Genomic DNA, 14,217 nt, shown 5'->3' with positions numbered 1-14,217 from the left:
TCAGCTGTACAGATACAGTGGTCCAGCCATGATGTACTATGCCAGGCTTCACTTATGTATAGCTATCTGCAGGCAGTAACACTTTGGTAGACAAGATAAGATTATTAACTTGACAAAAGTGAGTTAAGTGTTTAGCAAACTGAGAACTGCTGTCTGTGAGATCAGCATTAAAATCACCCAAAACATATATGCTGTAAGTATCGTTGTCTTGAATAAATGCATTAATAAAAGCCAGCCTACTGAGGTATTCTTGCTCAAAAGTGCTCTATTTATAGAGCACTTTTGAGCTCTATTTATAGAGCACTTTAAAAAATACGTGATTGACCAAACTACTTTATAAAAGAACAATGATAAAAGTTAAAAATGAATAAAGCAGACAATAAAATATCCCATAAATAAAGTTAAGGATAGAAAGAAATACAATATTGTCATACAATAATTAACTAATGATTTTTAAGATGTGCTCTTGTAAATTCCCTGAAAACACCGAGATTATGTAGTGCCTCAAAAAGACGTCACAATCTAATCTCATATTTAATATTTTAATGGTTTTTAAAATCTGATTTCAGATCGGTCTCTAACGCAGCACTGTTAAAGGGATGGCTACGAAGATGACACTTTCGGGATGAGAGGCTTCCCTCCCTTCCGTCTTTTGTTCAGTTGTCTATTTAATCCCGCCCCCTCCCACAAGCCCCGCCCGCTTGAACAAGTCATAGTTGAACTAAGGTACAGTTTAATTAATAACGGTGAACAAATGTTAAAAAGTGGTAGGTAGTATTACAGCATGATGCAGTCTACAGCAGAGCTAGGTTAAACTGCTTTGCGGTGATTTGGCACTTATATGGGGTACATTTTTCACTTAGGTGTTACAAATTGAATTAAAAAAAATGAAACCAGTGTTTCTTAAATACGAAGGTATTTTTAGGTGAGAATTTTTAAAGTTATATATAAAAAAGCAAATATAAGCATAAAAACTATGTTCACTTAGGAGAAGACGGAGCGGTGCCAGTTAGTTGCTTTTGTCTTGCTGTTGGCAGTGAACACATACACGCGCGTGAAATAACGATGTACTCATTAGCGCGTTTTGTCCCGCACCTTATTTATACACACACACACAAAGGGGAGACACCACAGAACACCTTCACCGCATCCAACGAACAGTTCCGTGCTACCCTCCACAAGCTAGGGGGAGTTGCATCTTGAGTGTTCCGATGTCTTTGGTTGTGTCCAATGCCACCGTTTCCGTAGTGCTAGGTGCAGGGTAGCTATCAACGTTAGCTCTAAGTGAATAAGGGGAGCTACGTGTTGAAATCACTATCCCAAACATCTGAGGAATATTACCTAAAGGTGTGTGTGGGTGCGTGTTTTTTAGAAAACCCAAGTGGCCACAAACCTTTGTAGTCCGGTAGCGATAAACAGCTTCTATAAACATCATTTATTTCAGTTTATCGGATTAGAAATCATCCATGGAGATATGCGATAGCTAACGGAGGCTAACGTTGCTCTCGCTTATAATGCTTTTACTTCATCTAATCTAGCGTTGATGTTACACTACTGTTTAGTGTCTCGCTAATCTCAGTGTCACCAAAATATCCGCGCTGCATGTCAAACAATGACACAACTTGAAACAGTAACAAAACTTAGCAGTTTATGCTAGCTAATGCTAACGTTTTGTTTGCTGGCTAACATTGCTATATTATAGTCCCAGCTAATGAACTGTGAATAGATTTATTTCGAAACTAACTTTACAATTTCTCAGCCATTTAGCTGTGTTAACCGTACATGCTGTATAGATCATTTTTATAATCAGCCTCGATTTTTCTTTTTTCACCACAGGCTTTGCCATGATAAATTGACCAGCTTTCAACCAGCAGCCGCACACATTTAACCTCAGAGGCCAGGACATCAAGGGGCACTGTGGACATAAACATCTTTAAATGGGATGCAAGACGAACTATAGAGGAAACTTAAATTAAACTTGTGAATCAATGGATGAGGAAACGCTTGAAAGCCCACTCCAGGGCACAGAGACTGTGGAAGAAGATGCAGGACAAAACGCAGAGAAGAACAGCTGTAAAGGAGACACTGTAGAAGAGGATATAGGACAAAGGTCAGAAAAGAAGAGCAGTGAAATAGATGAGACAAATGAAGCAGCCCCAGAATCCTCAGATGGTGTAAATGCAATAGGAAGCCCCAGCTCTGGTCCCATGAAAGAAAAGGCAACAGAGGAGAAAGAGGAGGCAAAATCTTCTGGTGGTGAGCCTCCTGTTGACTGGTTTGAGCCACTTGAAGATGATGATGATGATGCCGAAAGCAATGATAGAAATGATCCAGAGGAAGAGAGTCTGGCAGGAGAAAGTGAAAGGAGCGAGAGTGTGGGTGGCAGTGAGAGCACCTTCAAAAAGATATATCAGTAGGTTGAATAATGTTGTTCTTACTATCCTTTGTGGTCATGTGATGCTGTAGTAATATTTACTCATAAAGTTGCTTTTTCTCTAACATGCTATCGATCATATAAGCCCCTGCAACACAGAAAGGTCCAGGTGATCAGACTGTCACATTACTGCCTAACAGATGTACAGTACTGTGCAAAATTCTTGAGCCACGCTAAGTTTTTAATATTTTACAGAAAAAAAAGAAAGAAATTAGGTGCAGTGAATTTAATGAAATGTGCAAATATACATACAGTGTTTTAAAACAGAGTTTGTAAAAAGCTTTAAAGTTACAATTTGGTTTGACCGAAAGTGTCAGATTTGGATTCATCACTCCATAAGACTCGAGGTCTACTTCTTGTGTAAATTGGCGTCCACCGTTCCCTTCCTTAAGAATGGCGTCTTAACAGCCCACCTATGTGTGTTTGACGACACTTCAGCGTCACTCAGGTTCTGTTTCAGGTCTTTGCTGAAATTTTTCCTGTTCCTTAAGAACATGATTTTCAGATTCTCTTTATGATTTTTTTTTTTTTTTTAGGCTGAGACATATTTTGTCTTCTGCTTGTCCCGTTTCCTCAAACTACTAGTAACAAAGTACCAAAAGGTACAATTTGAAACAATTTTTTTGTAATTTCTCTGTTATGTTTAGGCAACACTAGTTCATCTCTTGAGTTAAAAGTAACCTTCAAAAAGCCTGAAGAAGTAACCCTCAGGACCACTTTATAAAGAAATCCCAAGACCGTCTGGTTTCATGAAAGCAAAGTATAAAGAAATTAGAGATGGCTTATGACTTTTGCACAGTACTGTGTATGTTACAAGCTCTTTTGGTGTTACTAGAGTGTGCATGGATTCCTGTGCCCTCAAATAGGATGCAAACTCTAATCGTTAAAATAACTACCAAAATATACCTGCCATGTTATAGAAAACTCTAACTTGCATTTTATTTTACTTGATTGATTACTTTCCTACTGTGAGGTTCAGAGGATCGACATATCTGTGTCACGGTGTAACCGATTGATGAAGCCAGCAATTTGGGAATAGGTTTAGGTCTTTTGCTGTAATCTGATAATGAGCAGCATTATCTTAAATATTTTTGGACTAAATTTAGATGCTATGCTGGTGAGCAAGCACAGGATCCCCTTTTTTACCATTGTTACTACAGGGCGGGCAGTGGGGATGCATGCGTGCAAAGATGCTGCACAAGCTTTATGACCATTTTAAGCATCAAGTGTATTTTCAAATATTCAGAGGAGCTACCAATGAAAACAGAGCTTTAAATGTCTTATTCATTTGAGCTCATTTCAAACTTCAATGCAACTTTGCCTGTATCTGGGAAAATAACTTTTATTTATTATATTATTATTATTATTATTCATCATGTTTCTCAGGGTGATGTATTTGCAGTCTCTTTTCCCTCAATGTGATCTAAACATTTCTAAAATGTTTGAGTGTGTGTCTTCTTTTAAATTCAGGCTTCATGCACCCCGCCGTAAACGATCGCACCCTGATGAGGGATGGGTTGAATGCCCTGCACTGGGGGAGGGCTGGAAGCGCAAAGAGGTCGTTCGGCGTTCAGGATCTAGTATTGGCCAAAAGGATGTATATTACTTAAGGTAAATACGGCCTTGTAGGAATAAAGAATCCACCTGTACAGTTGTTGACATATTAATGGTGCTACCTTTTACACTCCTCCTGAAGCGTGCACTTAATATCAAAGGAATATTTTGGGTTTTTTTGTGGTTGTAATTATTTTTCTCCTTTGCAGTCCTCGTGGTGATCGAGTGAGAAGCAGAGTAGAGCTGATTTCAGTGCTGGAAGGACAGGACTTGTCTAACTTTGAGTACAAGACGGGCAAATTCTACCATGGCGAAACACCGCTCCCAAGAATTCGAAGCAGAAAGGTGTCGCTTGGTGTTATTCTTTGTATTTTAAGCATGAAGACACTGAAGATTTGAACTGCATGACTTAGAGTCTGCTATCCTCACCCTCTCATCCTTTAGAGAAAGGTCCGCGAGCGATCGTCCTCAGAGTCCAGCTGGATGGAGAGGGGAGAGGGGGCAGACACTCCTGACTCCCACCACAGACTAACCCCAAGCCTCGGGTCTAAAAACGTCAACTCCAATCATTCAAATGCCCCCTTGAACAGTACAGTGGGATCGCCGAATCAAGGGTCTCACAGTGAGGATCCACCTGCAGAGGATAAAATTAAACTCCCTGGTCCATCGTCATCTCAGCCACGTCCGCTCCCTTCTATAAATGGAGAGATCGGGTCAGAGGACAGCATACTGTGAGTCTGTTACTACGTGCAACATAACACCATCATTACAAGTGTCAGCTTCTCGTGATAACTTGAGGTTGGGGGGGGGGGGGTCATCATGTGTGTCTGCAGGATCTGTGCCAGATGTGGCATTTCCTTCACAGGCACGTGGTATGACAAACAAAGAAAGAGGCCCTGCTGTCCCTCCTGTTGGGGTACGTTGGTGCATAAGTGTGTAGAATTATAAGTGAGAGACAAAACTGCATCAGATCTATATCTGATATCAAAGGGAAACAGGTGGCTGAAGATGGGGTGAAATATGGATTCTCCTTGTAACATTACCTACAATTTTTTCCCCACTTCCAGCAGCGTCAAAGACAAAAGAACACCCAATGATTCGCTTCAGAAAGGTAATGTAACTAATGCTCAAAGGGTGCATGCTAGTATCGAAATGCTCTTAAATTCATTTCATTTCCCTTTAAAATTCTGATAAAACTGTTGCCGTGTGTCTTACAATCCACATTTCTCATGAATGTTATTAAAGAAGCAAACTGTCTTTCTCCTTGTGTCCATGCCACATGTAGTGGATTCCTTGTGGTCAGTGCGTGGGATGTCATAACACCGACAATTGTGGGCAGTGTGCCAATTGCAAACATGGGCTGCAGAGCCCAGAATCCCGGAGACGCATATGCCGAAAACGCAAATGTATATGTCCTATTCGCAAGGTAAACAGCTACACACTGATTTTTATTTATTTCTATACTTTTAAATTACTTTAGCATCAATATTGCTTTCTTATGCATTTGGTATGTTCTTCCAGGGCCCTGGAAGTGGAGGCTTCATGCAGCAGAGGCCTTACAGTGACGTTTCAGAGACATTTGACGACAGCATGAGTTTCCAGGTATAAAGTCTGTATAGTCTGAATAGTTAACACTTTGATTGGCTTTGTTTCCTGTATTTTCTAAAATGTTCATTTGATTTTACAGGGTGAAGTTACAGATTCACAGGTAACACTTTTCTGATCTTATCAAATGTGTTATTTATAGCATCGTGCTGAACAATCACTTTCCTTACTCATACTGATGTTGTCTTCACACAGCACCCCAGTCTCAAAAGCAGTGACACGGAGAACTTCTCAGTCAATGTGGATGTTGATGATGAGGATGAGTTGTCAACCGATGACGATGATGATGTGAGTGTTTTAGGTCTTTTTCTTTTTTAACGTTTGCATAAAGGCATATATCTTTACCACACACAGACACACGGTAGTGACACATTTCATTGAAGCTTTTTAAGATCCTGAAAGACTTAGGAATTAGTAGTACGATTTAAGAGTGTAGTAATGGACTGAAACGGAACATGGCAGCAATGTATCTACAACACGTGTCGAACTCCAGGCCTCGAGGGCCTGTATCCTGCAGGTTTTAGATGTGTCCTTGATCCAACACCGCTGATTTAAATGGCTAAATGACCTCCTCAACATGTGTTGAAGTTCTCCAGAAGCCTGGTAATGAACTAATCATTTCATTCAGGTGTGTTGACCCACGGTGATATCTAAAACCTGCAGGACACTGGCCCTCGAGGCCTGGAGTTTGACACCCCTGATCTACAAGGATGCCAGCTGCCGTTAAACGCCGAAGAAGAAGAAGCTGTGTCCGGTATTGTAGCTGTGTCCAAATTCAGGGGCCGCATTTGTAGGCCGATTACTTTACAGCGACGCAACAAAGGCTGTCCAAACTCGAAGACTTCTCCAAATGTGGCCGACAAATGCGTCCTTAATTTCCCCAGATTTGAAGGATGGGTCGGGTGTATACTTTCATTTTTGGAGACGAGCTGGCTGGGAGGTCAAGGTTCAACTCCCGGCACATCGTTTTCAAACCGTCCGCGGTCTTTCGCTGCTCAGGTTAAACATGATATATAAGTCACTTAGATAACTTAAAAATGTTATTGTTTGGCTTTTTTCAGTGTTTTGTTTGCTCCTGATTAATCAGTTTGGCTGAGATCAAAGTTATAGTTTTTACACAGCTGAATAAACGTCAAACAGAAAACTGATTAAACACAAGTGTGAGATGGTTGAGAATTTACTCCAGTGTCCTGTTACATTTTAGATAGCAAGGAGTAGACGGCAGAGTTTATTAAACTCCACCAAGAAAATCTGCAAATTTCATTAAAAGTTTAATAAACTATCATCTTGTCTTTATTTTTGGTTAGCACATACCTTAAACACTTCAAGCTTTAAGCTAATGATAGTTATATAAGAGCAGATGCATGCTGGTGCAATAAGCTGTACGTTTTACGTCCAATGGATGCATGATTTGATTAGTCGACTAATCGCAAAAATAATCTGTGACTAGTCGACTATCAAAATAATCATTTATGGCAGCCCTAGTCTGCACAGTGGGAACAGTAACTCAGATGACCACTTGTGACAACCAAGGTATTCAGAAAAGGATCCCACAGCACATCAATCCTTGAAGCCGATGGCCTACAGCAACATAAGACCGCACTGCATGCCTCTCCTCTCAGAACATGAACATGGAACTGAGGCTCCCCAGTGAGTCAGGATTTCTGCTACAACATTCAGACAGTAGGGTCAGAATTTTCCTTAAACAACATGAAAGCATGGATCCATCCTGCCTTGTATCAACGGTTCAGGTTGGTGGTGGTGTTACAGTGTTATGGGGAATATTTTCGGAGCACACTCTAGGCCTCTTAGTACCAACTGAACACCATTTAAACATCATTGTAAGTGTTGTTGCTGACTGGATAATGTCACAAAGCTCATCTGAAACTGGTTTCTTGAGTTCACTTTACCCAAATGACATCCAGATAGGGCTCCTGTGAGATGTGGTGAGATGAGACATCTACATCAGGAAGGTGCAGTCAATAAATCTGCAGCAACTGTGTGACTAGATGATGTCAATGTGGACCAAAATCTCTGAGGAATGTTTCCAGCACCTTGAATTTTTGCAGCATTTCACAACAGCAACTTCAACTTCAAGTTGAGTTGAGTGAAAGTTCGTTAGTGTTACAGTTCTGTTCATGCTGGTTTTATATGAACTGCAACGTAACAACGTTTCATGTTAAAAAAGGGACACATCTTAACAATACATGCAACAACTCCCAGCTGATGTGAGGACTCCTCAGGCTGTGATGGGTGGGAGAGAGGTGAATACATTTTAGGAATATATACTCATTAGCCAAGTTTCCATCCACGTTTAGTACAACTTTTAGCAATATTTCCAGAATGTGTAAATAAATGAAAACATTCACAACTGCTATAAAAATATTAGGCTTTAGGTGGATTGTGATCAACAGTTGGGGGGCACCAATTCTGCAGCCTGGTGTCATTAAACTACTGCAGAAGAAGAAGCACCAGCCGAACCTCAAAGAATGGAAAGCCAATATGGGAAAACACAATGACATTTTTTTGCTGTTTATTAATTATAGGAAAGTTACAGCCTCCACTTTGTTCCACATCAGTGGGATTGCTGTTTCATTCAGGCTGATTGCAAACAATAACTTTCCTCCCATATAGACAATCTCCCCCTGTACCCTTTAGACACCTCAGCACTAGTTGGTTAAAGACTGTTGGAGTCGACTGCACTTTTTTTTTTTGTCTTTAACTTTCTCTTTATTCAACCAGTTAATTAACCAGAATGATTCAGTAAACATTGAATTTTACACATTTTTACATTTTGGAGATTTATGGTGGAAATAGAAGTTGTGTAATTCCTAAGACACCTTTTGCCCATAGTAGCCCGTACTTGTCGCGTATCTTTGATAAAAGTGTGTCTCTATTAGTGATTTCTTCACTGTTGTCTTGTTATTTTGACCCAATTGTGTGAATTTTCTTGTTTTCAGTGGCACAAAAAGCGGAAGCGACGTTCCTGTGGAGAATGCAAGGCCTGTCTCTGCAGGAAAGACTGTGGCACGTGTGATTTCTGTATAGACAAGCCCAAGTTTGGGGGCAGTAACAAGAAAAGGCAGAAGTGTCGCTTACGACAGTGTCAGAGGCAGGCAATGGTAAGACTCTGACAGATGCAATTTTGTAAAATAGTTTTTCAATGACACTGCTTCTTCCAGTATTTATTTAAGTAAATTCCTCTGCTTCTACCTGGCAGAGGCATTTGCTGCCCTTCCAGATGGGACAAGGTGACTACGGACCAGATGGCCCACTTCCGCCAGGCCGGCCTAGACCTCACTACACATACAGTCGCAAGTTAGGTTTAAAGAAAACCAAAGGGTCTCAAATGGGCTATGATTTAAGCGACAATGAAGATGATGACAGTAATTTACAACCAGTGAGTGCCCAACGCCTCTGGTCATTTATTTTGTTTCCTCTTTGCTCATAAAGATTATTTTTGAGGTCATTTGGCAGCTACGACTCGATCACCCCATTAATTGTGAACCTGACCTGGCTTTGCTCTGCCGTTGTAGATTAGTTGGAGCTTGTCACCTGTGAGGTCTAGCAAAAGCTTTTTTGACACGAATGTGAGAAACCACCAATCATCTATGCAGGTTTGAAATCAGATCTCAGTCCACACATATTTTGACAAATGCCCCTCATCTCAAGCAGAAACACGATTTCAACGTAACGCTGTCTTTCAGCAGTTGAATAATTCCGAGTTTGGAGTGCAGAACGGACTGTCAGACAGCGTCCCTCAGATCAGCAACCACAGCAACCCCCACCAGGTAAGTTTAACTTAAACAAAAGCGTTGCTCTTTCTGATCCTCACCAAGAGGTTTGCTTCAAAGGTCTCACAGCTCTGTTGTAAACTGTTGCGCTTTTCTGGCTGATTGTGTAAAAAGCTATTGCTGACCAATGCCGAACGACGGCACGATCCTCACTCATCACGAGCCATCAGCCTCCTACTTACACTTTCGTATCATGAACACTTACTGGAACCCCGTTTTCTTAAATCTGTGGTCTTTTTCTTTTTAACCTTTGCTTGGTAATGAAGTCTGAACAAGTAAAGTGTATAATGTCAGGGTTGTTGCTTCTTGTTACAGTTCTCGTGGTCCTTTGCTGTTGTTTCAATATTTGACAGCATCATTTAAATGAAGCTTTTGAGCAGTTTGCCTTTATTGCAGTTTTACAGAATAGAAGCATGAAAGACAGAAGGGTTACAAAATGTAACAATGCCTTCAACCTGGATGGATAAACCAGAGATGTTGCAGTGATTCGGTTTGTGTCTAAAACATTTGGCATGAGGCCACCCACAAAAGTTAATGTGATCTGTTGTAATGGCTGCGTTTTGCTGCCAAGCTGTTTGTGCTCTCTACTTGTCACCACCCTCTCCTTGGCTGTCCTTCAGTTTGTCCTTGTGGTCACTTGTTTTGCCAGTCAGTTTATGGATGAACATATCTAATTTTCCACGATTTATTTCAAATATGATAACAGTCAAAGTTTGCTTGGCCCTCCTTATCTAAACTATGTGTAGGGAAGAGTGTAGATTTCCTTTTTTGACACTTCACCAATTGTTAAAAATGTGGCCCTTTTCATACATGTATCATTTTGTTCATGGTTTTCATTGAAGCTATTTGATGTTTTCCAGAGGTGGTGTTGGTGTATACACAGAGATAAAAGAATTTCTGCATTTGTCACAGCTGGTCTGATCATCTTCTACGTCATAATTATAGACAAACACAATTTTGCTAAAGTAACGGCATAGTTGCGCACATCTTTATATACCACAGTGTTTAATAATTCAATACACAGGCTAACCCCCCCCCCCTTTAAACAATAGACTGTAAATAAAAGATGGCACCAAATAGTTTTTAGCAAATTGAATTCTTAAATTTAGCTTCACAAATTTGTTCTTTTTTTTTCCTTTTTTTTTTTTTATTTCTTCGAGCCACAAGTGAGCATATTTGGATAAAAAGTTAGGGTGCTGAATTGTAGTTAGCCCTCGCAAGATGTGTTGGCAAGGTGTATGAACTGTATGGATGTATGCAACAGACACAGCTAGCTGCTAAGTAGTACAAAGTAACAGTTTAATAATGTCAAATTATGTAAAATTCACCCACATACAGTGGTGTGGTGTTGTTTTATTTATTTAATTATTTAACCAGACTTTAAGATTCTGTGGGATCTGACTTGTTTTATGAGCCAGCCTCAAATAGCAACTTGAGGAACTACAATGTGTTTGTACAAGTTTATTTGTGGGATTCCCAGAGGCTGCTACCCGATACTTCACATAATCTCCATTAGTAGCACCAGAGGTTTCCTGTAGCTGCAGACTTCCACAAAGGATCCATTTCTGTCTTCAAACGGTTTCAGTGTATTAATAATAAACTGCGTTGTTGGACTCTGACACAATTTGATGTGCAGGTGTGGGCTGGGTGTAGTTTAATATTTATAATTTTGCATTAAGTTAAAGACTAAGGCCTCACTCTCATGAGACCAACTTTGTCAATACAGGAGCAGCAAAACAGATGGGATGCAGAGAGAGCACAAAGTGCCAGAGAAGCTACAAAGCAAGTTGTTGAAGAAGACGAAGATGAGTTGCCCATGGTAAGTGTCCTGCTGAGGCTGCCCGTACCCCCCAAAACAATCATATGTGTATGTATTGTTATTCGTTTATTGTCTGCAGATTACACAGATCTTCAGCTTGGCTGATAACTCGGTTGGGACTGGTACAGATGCAGAAAACCACCTCATGAAACTACTAGACTCTTTACGCTCCTCTGTACTGCCCATATTGTGGTATGCTATAATGGTGGAGGGCCCGCAGCTGCAGCTCATCCAGTGTTCTAAGCAGTCCAGCATGACTGACACCATGGTGCTGATCGACCCGGGCTTCTTCTATCAGGTCACGGTCCAAAAGCAACCGCTGCTCCCCACCCACCCGCTGTACGACTGCTACCCAGCACGTCTAACCTCGGTGACTGAGGTGGTCAACCTGCTTTTGGGTCTGGAGAAGTACTCTGTGTGCCAGGGGATGCCTCCTAAAGAACCATTACATTATAAAGACCCCATCATACTGGAACGGTCATCAACATGTGATTTCTTGGTGAAGAAGAATGTGGGCATTTGTAATAACTGCAGAGCACTTCACTGACTTCAACATCATCACAGACAGAAATGGGGAAAAATGTGAGCAGAGTGGAGACCACTGGTTTTCTGGTGACACTTTGTCCCATTTTATTGTAATTTTTGGTGATGATGTATATCAAAACTTTACAGACTTACCTCTGGACTGTAAATGGTTTATTTTAAGAATCACCAAAGGCATTTCAGGAGTTGTGACGTTATAATCCAGGCGTGTTTCTTCTCAGATGTTTTATTATGTAGGTGTAGGGCTTTTCTACTTGACTGTTATGTGTCTTGGCTTTGGCAGTGTGTTGGACAAGGCTGAAGTTAGCCCTCTGTGTGGTTAGTGTGCTGTTGGTTGATTCACACTCTTACTTGAGGAATATCCCTCGCCCCCCTTACCATTATTCCACATTTTAGTAGCCCTTTTAGACAACTGTACTCCTAGGAATTAGCCCACAGGTTTGATTCCCAGCATTAACACTGTTGTCATGCTACCGGGTTCATTCATACTACATACAACAAAGTTAATAGAAGATTTGTTTTGGTAAAAACAAGTGTGCACCTCAACTGCTTTCTTTTTTAATTTAATAATATATTCACTAGTGTCATCACTGTTGTCACTAGCACTCCATTAGCTCTTGCTTGATGTGCTCCATTTTTGCATTTGCTCCCAGTGACAATACTAAGGCCAGATAAATGTGAGTTAGAAAGGGTATCCGGTGGCAAATCAGATGTGTGGATCCATCTGATGTGGCGACCACTTGGGAAATAAGGGAGCTGCCAAAGGTACCCTTCTATTAGAAATAGTTATTTAAATTGAATTATGTGATTATTTCAAATTCATGACCATTCATACTGGATTATAATAATGACATGTTGATTCTGGGCTGAAATTACAAGCATTTTTTAAATGTCTTAATCTGATTGCAAAGTAGTCGATTATTTGATTGGCTCTTCCGCTGAAGGCAGAATGTGCTCCTAGCAGCAGCGGGTGTGGTGTGATGAGTTTCATACGACCTTTAAAAATGCATTGACGTTGTCCCATGACAGGAAAAAAAAGTACAATTCCCTCCTGAGGTTTGTTCTCATAAATAAATAACTTTAATCTCATAACTTGTTGGGTAGGTCAGCTTTTTTCTGGTAAATCTAACCTACCCTCCTTTTTTGCTTTCACAGGGTGAGTTTTTGTGTTTATATTGCAACAGAAATATCTGAAAAGTGGGAAATATATCATCACAAACTGACCTAGTATGGACATATTACGCTAAATTTGTATTCACCCTATTACTATGACAGTCTAAAGTCATTAGAGCAAAAGCAAAAGTTCAGACACGACCCACAAGCTATAAGTAGGAGCAAGCCGCTGTTTTAAAAAGACCCAAGACGTCTGTGATAGTGATTATCCAGATTATCTCGATTTCAGCCCAATGTCATGTCGAGTGAGAATATTTCACAATATATCCACTGAAAACTTTATTCACTGACCCCGTACTTAGACTTGACACTAAAAACACCTTTAAGATCTCAAAACACAAAAAACAGATTAAGATGAATGTAGTTAAACATTCCTCACAAATCTTAAACTAAAACCCAGCAACGGGATTTCAGTTGTTGTGACTGGCAGCATGTTAGCTGAGAGCAGAGAACACTTTCCTTAAAGGTTTAGTTTTGGTTTTGCGAGGTTTTTGTTGTTTTTGGAACAACATACTCTTGTTAAACTGATGATGTAGCAACAATCGTCATACAGACGATGACTCGTTATAAATCTGAAATAATAATACGCACTTAACGAGTGTCCTTCCGTCTCTGTTCTCGAGTAGTATAACACTTGGCCTTTAATTGTATTTTCAGCTGTATAATGTGTTTTGTTTTTGTTTTATAAGTGTATAATAATTCACCCCCCCCCTCCCCAAATTACAAACCTCTTGTAAGTTTTAACAATGTGAAATTTTATACATTCTTGATGTGATTTTTTTTTTTTAATTATGTTTTCCTCAAGTAATTGTGCATATGTTGAAATATTTGGGAACAGTGGGTTATTCTTTAAAAAAATATTATTTAGTCTTTGAATTAAAACATATTTGAAGAACTGACACAGGTTTTCCTCATTTCTGGTCATTTTTGTCTTTGTGGATGTAATGTTTGGCGATAATGTTATAATATTTTGTATTATTTTACAATTTGCCAAATGTGTCTAAATCATCAACTGAGTAGAATTAATTGACTTAAACTTTATATGCAGTAAAATCAATTTATGTGGTTGCTGTCAATTATTGATTTTATGGTTGAGTCAGTGGAACACATAACCTAAAGAGAACATATAGCCTATAAAGCTAAGCAAGCCTTAAACATACTTTGATCAGTTAATATAAATCAGATTCTAGAGAGAGTTCGTGTAAATTTGACTGCAACAGTGTAATGTTCAGAGTTCAGCTGTGCCTTTAACAAGCACTTTGTCGGTTTTGTTGATCGTTCTTCATGAGCGGTCA

The 14,217-nt window shown here is 39.9% G+C and overlaps 1 protein-coding gene across 6 annotated transcripts; it reads left to right on the top strand.

Moving 5' to 3' along the window:
• Positions 1-1,111: 1,111 nt before the first annotated feature.
• On the top strand, positions 1,112-13,880 carry mbd1b (methyl-CpG binding domain protein 1b). Of its 6 annotated transcripts, none has more exons than XM_086291488.1 (17): positions 1,112-1,347; positions 1,837-2,413; positions 3,905-4,045; positions 4,198-4,333; positions 4,433-4,719; positions 4,822-4,904; positions 5,056-5,099; positions 5,274-5,414; positions 5,510-5,590; positions 5,676-5,696; positions 5,789-5,881; positions 8,554-8,715; positions 8,814-8,993; positions 9,130-9,210; positions 9,301-9,384; positions 11,114-11,206; positions 11,295-13,880. In XM_086291488.1, exons 2-17 carry the CDS (start codon positions 1,989-1,991, stop codon positions 11,751-11,753), a joined length of 2,511 nt encoding a protein of 836 aa, XP_086147614.1. In that variant the 5' UTR covers positions 1,112-1,347; positions 1,837-1,988; the 3' UTR covers positions 11,754-13,880. The 6 variants fall into 6 exon arrangements, with proteins under 6 accessions (XP_086147614.1, XP_086147615.1, XP_086147613.1 ...); XM_086291489.1 differs by having other exon boundaries at positions 5,059-5,099; positions 9,304-9,384; positions 11,286-13,879; XM_086291487.1 differs by having other exon boundaries at positions 5,059-5,099; positions 11,286-13,879.
• The last annotated feature ends 337 nt before the right edge of the window (positions 13,881-14,217 follow it).

This window comes from Aulonocara sp. 'chitande type north' Nkhata Bay, linkage group LG5 (genome assembly GCF_057382095.1).
Source record: "Aulonocara sp. 'chitande type north' Nkhata Bay isolate Kocher_YH1m ecotype deep benthic linkage group LG5, A_spYH_male_GT1.1, whole genome shotgun sequence".
In the NCBI taxonomy this organism is placed as follows: domain Eukaryota; kingdom Metazoa; phylum Chordata; class Actinopteri; order Cichliformes; family Cichlidae; genus Aulonocara; species Aulonocara sp. 'chitande type north' Nkhata Bay.
This window is presented reverse-complemented; position numbering and strand designations above follow the sequence as displayed.